The sequence below is a fragment of the Stylophora pistillata genome, chromosome 8 (genome assembly GCF_964205215.1).
Source record: "Stylophora pistillata chromosome 8, jaStyPist1.2, whole genome shotgun sequence".
In the NCBI taxonomy this organism is placed as follows: Eukaryota; Metazoa; Cnidaria; class Anthozoa; order Scleractinia; family Pocilloporidae; genus Stylophora; species Stylophora pistillata.
In genome coordinates, this window is record NC_142526.1 from 5,397,153 (window position 1) to 5,406,013 (window position 8,861).

The following is an 8,861-nucleotide window of genomic DNA, read 5'->3' on the forward strand; positions in this document are numbered from 1 at the left end:
GAGAGAGCTATTCGAAAACGATGCCAGGATTCTCCATATTCTTCCCATTCCAACTTTTTCTGGTTCGTTTTTTTTTATTTAAATTTTATTTATCTTCTTGGATATGCGATGCGGAGGCCCAGTAACAACATAGCCAGAATTGCAATGCGCTGGACACCTGAAGGCAAACGAAGCAGAAGGCGACCGAAAACAACTTGGCGCAGGACTGTAGAGAAGGGACTAAGGGAGCTCAATTACAGCTGGAGCACCATTGAAAAACTGGCCAAAGATAGGTAGACATTCGCTCCGACGAAGGGCTAACGCTCGAAACGTCAGCTTTTATAATCGTAACAGTGGCCAATTTACCATTTCAACTTTGTTGATATATTCAAATTATTTCGTTACCCCCACCGACACAGCCCCAAACAGTTTCTTTAGAAACTATCAGCCTTTATTCATTAAAGATAGGTAGGGTTGGAAGGATCTCGTTGCTGCCCTATGTGCCACATAGGCATGATGGGCAGTAAGTAAGTATCTTAAAAAAATAATATTAAAAAAATATCTTAAAAAATCTTTCTTTCCAACAATGGCGTCTAACGCCCAGTTCTTGTAGTCAAGCAAACCTAAGCGTTTTTCATTGGTATGTAACTGCCGATTCTTGTAATTCCCAGTCCCTTTAGACTCTTAATTTTAAAGTCAAATGTAAGATTTTCGTATTTTTTAAATATTTAAAGTATACTTGTAAATTCACATGTATTTCACCACTTGGGTGCCATTTTTGAATACTTTTAATAAACCTTCTATCATCTTCTTATCTTTGACGGCTTCCAAAAAATCGAATGAATAAAAGGAGTAAGTTCCTAAAGAAACTCTGGTGCTGCGTCTGTGGGGAATATAACAGGATGAGTTTGGTTTTATTCATTAACTGAGTTTGTAATGCAAATTGGCCTCCGTTAAGTGTTTCAAAGCTGACGTCTGGAGCGTTAGCACTTCGTCAGAGGAAATGAAATAATTATGCGTTATGTGCGTTTTTTTATGCAGAAAATGTAGCTAAGCTATTGGTCGGAACATGACGGCGAGGAAAACAAGAATAAATGGTTGAATGGATAGCGTTCGTTGATACCGCGGGGGAATTAAGAGTACCGATTTGAAAGATAACTTTTTTTTCAAGTGTTTTTCGGCTTTTCGAACTTAAGTTCTGTTATGACAAGACAAGTCAACCAAAATTTGGTTTATTTTCCTACTGATTGGCGTGGTGTTTGGTTTTTACTCCTTACGATAGAGTGTTGCTTTGCTTGCAGAAAACTCAATTTTGAATTTAAAAAGCAATTATAATTCACAGAAAAACTGCCGTATAGGGACCATCATTGCTTAATGCCGCCCCCACACAAGTAAATTCTTTCAGTAAAACGGAATGTGCGCGATACTTCATCAAATTTTTTTCTGCTAAGAACTTGAATAAAATTTGCTTCTGTTTTTTCCTGGAAAAACCGCGACTACCGATTATCGCAGTATTCCTGATCCCAAGCACTTTCCTATTTTACCACGCTCTCCCTCGTACGTAGAAATCAGTGGTCAAAGAAAATGTGAGAAAATTGTCAAAATTGCTTGTTAGAAACAAAAAGCCGAATAGGCACCAATGGTAATAACGGGGCGGCGTTTAATTTTTAACGTACAGGTTCAGCAGTAAATTACTTGCGGAATGTCCCTACGTAATATATCTCCTAGCGATCCAAATAAGAAATATAATCTGCGATGCAATGAAGACATTTGGACTCAAAGTACCAACATTGATAAGCATCGACTAAATTTTATTGGAGAGATGACTTTAGTGGTCCAGCTTCGAGTGACTGTTCAACACAGGTGCAAGACCATACAAACAGGTCATCGAGACTAACGAGAGGGGAAATTTTAGTGCTTAAGAGGAAAAAATATCAGGGTTTGCACAACCGACCGCTTGATACAGTGTGACCGCTTAATAAGATGCTTAGTTTTATTTTGGTGGCCCTGCTTCAAGTGACTGTTCAACGCAGGTGGAAGACTATACAAACAGGCCGTTGGGACTCTGTCAAGGATGACTGCAACCCCTCAGTAGCGGTTAAAATTTCAGTGCTTAAGAGGAAAAACTATCGGGATTTGCACAACCGACCGCTTGATAAAGTGTGAACACTTAATTCGGTGCCGCTTGAGACAGGTGCGACTTTATCAAACTATCATTTGAGGCTAAGATCAGTGGAAATGACCATCGAGTGAAAATAGTAAAAAAAACCCGTCGAGATCTAGAATTTTTTATAGCAAACGACTAAAATCGTGAGCTCTGCTGGAAAGACCTTTATGTCATTCGACGGCCATTATTGAGAAGCTCTCCTTTTCAGCGATTGACGGTTATGGCTTAGGCTTTTTTTCGGCGGTTGACGGATAAATCTCATTAAGACTCTAAAACTGAGCGTCATCATTTATTGCCCATAAGTACCTAATAAGCTTTTTGCCAATAAATAAGCAATTTACTCACGGTGATTTTCTTCTGTTTTTATCCAAAACTTATTATTGCCTTTGAAGAAGAAATTAGACAAAAACAAGAAAGTGCTAAGTTTTCGCGTGGAATTCTCACTTTAAAAACTCATTGCTCACATCACGAGCAAACTTAAAAATTACGTGCGGTAGTTAAGAGTAATATGTCCTTTCGTGGGGCGCTAATGAAGAGATCATTTTGTTTGAGGGACCTTCTCGGGCAGGTGAACTGATTATTGCAATTGCTATCCATTATCCAAGATTGACACAATCTCTTTCTTAATAATGTATTAGTCATTCTGTGAACAAGCTGTACTCCACATGCATTTTTACCTTCTTTCTCTCAAATCCGGGTTTAGTTCAGTGATTCAAATTACGAAATACTGCGCGGAAGAATTAGCCGAGTTTAACACACTACCACGACACAAATTTTAAAACCACGGCACCACAGATGAGAAAATAAATTGATATTTTTCATAAAAATATTTATTGCCGAACCTGAAACGACGAGCTTTGAACTCATAAACGATGACAATGGGCAGAAAAAAGCCGCAAAGGATGAACACTTCTCTTTAAGCCCATGGTGACGAAACCCAAAGCATAGTTCTTTTCATGCAAATGTTAGTTGACGGACAAAAAGTAATGAGCTTAAGGTGCACGAGATATTTAGCTGGCATAGGAAAAACCAAAAATGCCCTGGAGTTATAACATGAGAAGTGAACGGGCGATAAAGCTATTTCTGGTTACGACGAAAGCCTAAATCAAGCTGAAAAATACACATTTGTAGTTGTCTGGAATATCAAATTAAAAAGTGACCTTAATGAGTTGAGGGTGTTTAGTATTTCCGATTTACCTTTGTTCTGCATCTCTTACAATACACATGTGGATGAGTTGTCATTCCCAGAGGATGCTCACTATTAAGGGCATCAGACATGACATCCCCTGCCTCTACCTTCCTCAGTTTTCATGCAAAATTCAACGAATGGTTGTTACGAGCGACAGAATTGACTTGCATTGAGATTTTAATTCGATTTGGTAAACATCTCCATGACTAGTTTTACAAACGCTACAAACATGACCAATAGCGAAAACGACGCAGAAGATGTCCCATCCATGGCTGGTTGTACGTTTGTAATAATCATGAACATCATCACTTGTCCCTTTACAGTTCTGCTTAACTTGCTGGTGATAAAGGCTGTGAAAACGACAAGTGGACTCCGTACCAACAGCAACATCTTGCTGGCCTGTTTAGCGGTGACTGACGTATTAACTGGTTTCATTGGCCAGCCTTTATTTATCCTGTGGAGGGTGTACATACTTCATGGTTTCAGTAACAGTGAAATACTTGGAAATTACTTTATCAAGTGTTTAGCTGTAATAGTAACAGCTTCGTACCTTCATCTGATATTGGTTACTTTAGAGAGACTCATAGCCATCAAGTTTTCGATGCAATACTCAAACATTGTGACCTATGAGAACCTGAAAATAACTGTGTTAGCAATTTGGATCCTTGCCTTCACGAATGGGGTTTTAAGAATTATGAAAAAAATCATTGTAGTACGTTTTTTAACAGGCCTTCTCGTTATTTCATGTGTTCTCTTTATTGCTTTCGCCTACTTCATCATGTATCGTGAAACACTTCGTCACCAAAGGAAGATAAAAACTCAACAACTGCCCCAGGAAGAAGTGGAAAGATTTACCAAAGAGAACAAGGCGCTTAAGACAACTGTATTTGTAGTTGGTGCTGTTATTGTTTGCCTTCTTCCCCTTTGTTTCTGTCTAATCGTTACAGCGACAGGTCTTTATAATACTTGCCCCATCGATGTGCCATCGATGCAAACATGTGCCATGCTAAACTCGCTTGTCAATCCGCTGATTTACTGCTGGAGACAAAAAAAATATGAGAAAGGTCATTCTTGGAATCAGAACCCAGGTCGAGCATTTAGTGATACAGTGAGGAGAGGGAATGTAAAGAAGAGAGTGAACAACCTGATAAAAATATTTCTAAATTTTACTTTGGCCTTTTTCCGCATCTGCTGATTAACGAAACTCGCTAGAGTTTGTTCCATTTGAGAATTACGAGAGGGAAATCGATAATGAACCTCTTGCAAAATTACCAACATCGTTGGGAAATCGGCCATCAGTCGAAATTGTTTCATTCAAATGGTGCCGTCCACAAATTTGAACTTGAATTTCGATTGGTTTAGAAGTTGTAAGTTGTGCAGTTTCATTGGCGTTTAGGAAATTATATTGTCAAGAGCATGTAATGTGAAAATACATATCAATCAAGATGTAAATAAACAACAATTTCCTTCATCTGTTTCGAAAGTAATGCAAACCCTGCGACTCGAAATCTTCCACCCCTGGCCCCAAGTGTTTAGATGAAGCTATGTAAATGAAGAGAAATTTCATTAAAGCTGAAATCTAAGCCACTTTCCGGGAAAAATTCTTAATTGCAAAGAAACTTTGGTAAACTCTTGTCCTGGTATCTAATTATACACATATTGGAAACGTTTGGAACGTCTATGCGTGACCGACCTAGGCAAGTGAATAATACTCTTTTTTTTATAAAAATTTACGAAATACTCGCTAATAGAACCCGAATGATTAAGAGCTGTAATTACGGAAAGATCCTCCACAAATTTTTGAGCGAGTAAATGGTAGTTAAAAGAGAGGTAATGCAAATTAAAGAGAGAGACTTGATTAGAACATGTTTATTTGCGTAGTGCTATATGTGATTTAAGGTGGCTTGTGGCGAGACTTTTATGATCGCGAGTCACGTTCCACTTACCGCTATGCTTTTTGTCCCAAACAAGTGTTCACCACCAACAACAACAACAGAAATAAAGGCCTTTGTAGCCCGCAGTTAGCAAAGCTATTCTAGGCGGGCTACCTAAACTGACACTGTATAGGCTCTCTCTCTCTCTCTCACACACACACACACACACACACACACACACACACACACACACACACAAACACGCACACACACACACACACACACACATACACACACACACACAACAATTAAATAAATAAATAAACGAGCAAATAAAAATAAATAGTAAATAATAGTAGTGACAATTAGGTTAAAGGTTTTAGCTGAGCCAGTCACACAAGAGATTTTTAACAAGTCAAAGAGAAAGCTAGTCAGTTGAAATACAAATATAAGCTAGAAAGGTCAAGGTAGCGCAGGTTAACATCTCTTCAATTTCAAAAATTTTCAAAAGCAGGTGAGTTAGCTTGCGTTTAAAAGGTGCTTCCCTTAGCTTACGAGGTACAGGGGGGATGCCATTCCATATTTTCGCACCAACCCTGGAAAATGAAAGCAACTGATGATTTGTTCTCGCCTGTTTTATATAGAAGCTTCCAGCTACTGAGAAACGAGTAGAGTAGGAATGAACCTGTTCAGAGTGAGTAAAAAGTTCAGAAATATTGGGAGGAACACAATGATTTTTGATGTCATGTAACAGAGAGGCAACCAATTTGAAGTAAAGCATTGTTATCGGAAGAATTCCCGAACGATCAAACAGAGGAGCACTGTGAGATGTATAATCGGAAAAATTCATTAGACGAAGAACCCGCTTTTGTAAAATGACGATTTTCTTTAGATGAGTATTCGCGGCTTGGCCCCAAGCAACGCGACCATAAGAAATATACGGTTCGAGGAGCGAGCGGTAAATGTTTATAGGAGTAGTGAGCGGTACCAAGTGTCTAAGCCTAGCAATAATACCGATACCCTTGCTTATTTTCGTGAAAGTGTAATTAATATGGCATGGTGCTTCCAGGAGAGATTACCGTCAATTAGAACACCTAGGTATTTAATATATGTCTTACGTTCAAGAGATACCAATTGCTCCGAGTCATTATCAAGCATTTTAAGGTTTACTTCTCGATATAGTTTGTGTTGATAAGGATGAAAAATAACGAAGTTAGATTTAGATACGTTAAGAGATAATTTATTTGAATTCAACCATTCACACAACTTTAATAACTCTTCATTGACGACAACTTCAAGTTTGTTTAGATCTTTTTCATAGTAAGTTGGTATCATCAGGAAATAGGTAAACTCAAAATTTTTAGAGGAACGATGCATATCATTGACAAATTAAGAAAAGAAACGGGCCAAGTACGGAACCTTGAGGGACTCCACACAATATTCTCTCTTTCCTAGAGACGATAGAACCGATTTGGGTTGATTGCATCCTGACGGACAAGTATGACGAGAACCAGTCATTAATCAATCCTCTAATTCCATAATGGTGCAATTTATGCAACAAATTCGAATGATCAACCGTGTCAAAGGCCTTTTTTAAGTCAATGAAAATGCCACAGGAATATAATATTTTATTAATGTTCTTTTGAATTTTATTTAGAATATCCAGAATTCACCAAAGAACGCCTAGAAATTTGTTTAATTAAAAATACACTTCTTTCGTCTTCTCTTGACGTAGTGGGGAAAAGTAGGCTCCTACTTCTCGGCTAATTTTCAACTAGCACGTGCGAAGAAAGCGAGCGCATACGCATTGCCGTAACTTGAAAAATTTTTAATTTGATGACGTCACGAAAAACAAGGGTTTTAGAGTGATCCAAAAGCGCACATTGGGTGCTTTCCAGACGGTGAATTTTTTTGAAAATTGGCACATGGATAGGAGTTTTCGTTTTCTCGCTCTTAGAAAAAAAATCATCAAATTTCATGCATACATTAAAGTAATACGTGTCAAAAACGAAAACTGCGAATTACCCTGAAAATTTTGTGTAGATTTTCTTGTAGCTTTATCAGTTGAAACTCCTTGGATGTTAACTCTGTTTCCCCCAAAACAAAGAAAATTCACCTCGTAGAAACCTAGAAACTGCGTCTAGAAGTCAGGTAGAAGTAAAAAACAAGCCAAGCATTTCTATCAATAGTTGCCATGGCAACAACATTTAAATTCTGAAAGAGTCTTTCATGTATATTCTAAGGCTGTAGGTTTTCATTAATGACCTTCTACCGAGTGCTGTGTGACAAACATTCGCTGAGGGACAAATTATTAATGCAGATGTAATATTCAAAGCCTTGTAAAATACTATATAGAGCCACCTTAAGAGGCTCAGAAAACAGTAAATGCAGCTTTTTATTGACTGGGTAAACGAGGAAATACAACAATAGGGTAAATTTTGGAAGGCTGGCACGAATACTGGCAATTTCTTTCCTTGGGGGGTTATTTTAAGCTGGTAGACTAAGTGAGCTAAAGATTTATTGATGTATACTGCCTAGGCCATCATAAACAACAACAACTCATGAGTTTTGTTTAACCAGTGGCTGTAAATTTACATGATTTTACGTAGTTATCAAGTCGATAACCGTTAGTCTCATACCCAGTCCTTTACAGTTACACGGTAAGATCTAGGTACGAGTCCAGTCAATCCTTTCGTTTGCATTCCTCTCCTCCTTTTCACCATCTTCTTCTCTTTCACTGATTGCCTACACGCACAACTTGGGTTTTTAATCGGAATATGACCTTTCTCATTTTTTTTTGTCTCCAGCAGTAAATCAGTGGATTGACAAGCGAGTTTAGCATGGCAAATGTTTGCATCAACGGTTCGTTGATGGGGCAAACCTTATAAAAGCCTGTAGCCTTAATGATTAGACAGAAACAAACTGGAAGAAGGAAAACAAAAATAGCACCAACTACAAACACAGTTGTTTTAAGCGCCTTATTCTCTTTGGTAAATCTCTCCACTTCTTCTTGGGGCAGTTGTTGAGTCTTTATCTTCCTTTGGTGACGCCGTGTTTCTTGATACATGATGAAGTAAGAAAAAGATAGGAATAGAATACATGTAATAATGATAAGGCTTACCATATAGCGTACGATCTGGATCATTTTTAGAGCTCTAACAATCAATTGAATAAATTCAATGATGAAAACTGCCAACACAGCTTTTTTCATGTTTTCATCAGTTATAATATTTGAGTATTGCATCGTAAATTTGATGGCTATGAGTCTCTCGAAAGTAACCAACATCAGAAGAATGTATGAACCTGTTAGAATTACAGTTGTGTAATAGCAATCTTCGACTATTTCACTTTTACTGAGACCGATAAAGAGATAAATCTTCCACAGGATAAACAATGGCTGGGTTAGGAGACCAGTTAATGCGTCAGTCACCGCCAAACAGGCCAGCAAGATGTTGCTGTATGTTCGGAGTCGAGGCGTCGTTTTTACAGCCTTTATTACCAGTACGTTGAGCAGAACTGTGAAGGGACAAGTGATAGTGTTGATGATGATTATAATTATAGAACCAGCCACTGATGGGACATCTGCCGCGTCGCCTTCTCTACTGGTTATATTTGTAGCGTTTGTAAGAGTGGCCAACGAGAAGTTTACCAT

General features: G+C 38.2%; 1 protein-coding gene and 1 pseudogene across 1 annotated transcript; one reads left to right on the forward strand and one right to left on the reverse strand.

Annotated features, from left to right (window-relative positions):
- Positions 1 to 3,528: 3,528 nt before the first annotated feature.
- LOC148724595 (adenosine receptor A2a-like) lies at positions 3,529 to 4,726 on the forward strand (annotated as a pseudogene).
- A 2,902-nt stretch (positions 4,727 to 7,628) lies between these two features.
- Positions 7,629 to 8,861, reverse strand: LOC148724596 (uncharacterized). The gene has a single exon (XM_088729476.1). It carries the CDS (start codon positions 8,859 to 8,861, stop codon positions 7,944 to 7,946), a length of 918 nt encoding a protein of 305 aa, XP_088585602.1. The 3' UTR covers positions 7,629 to 7,943.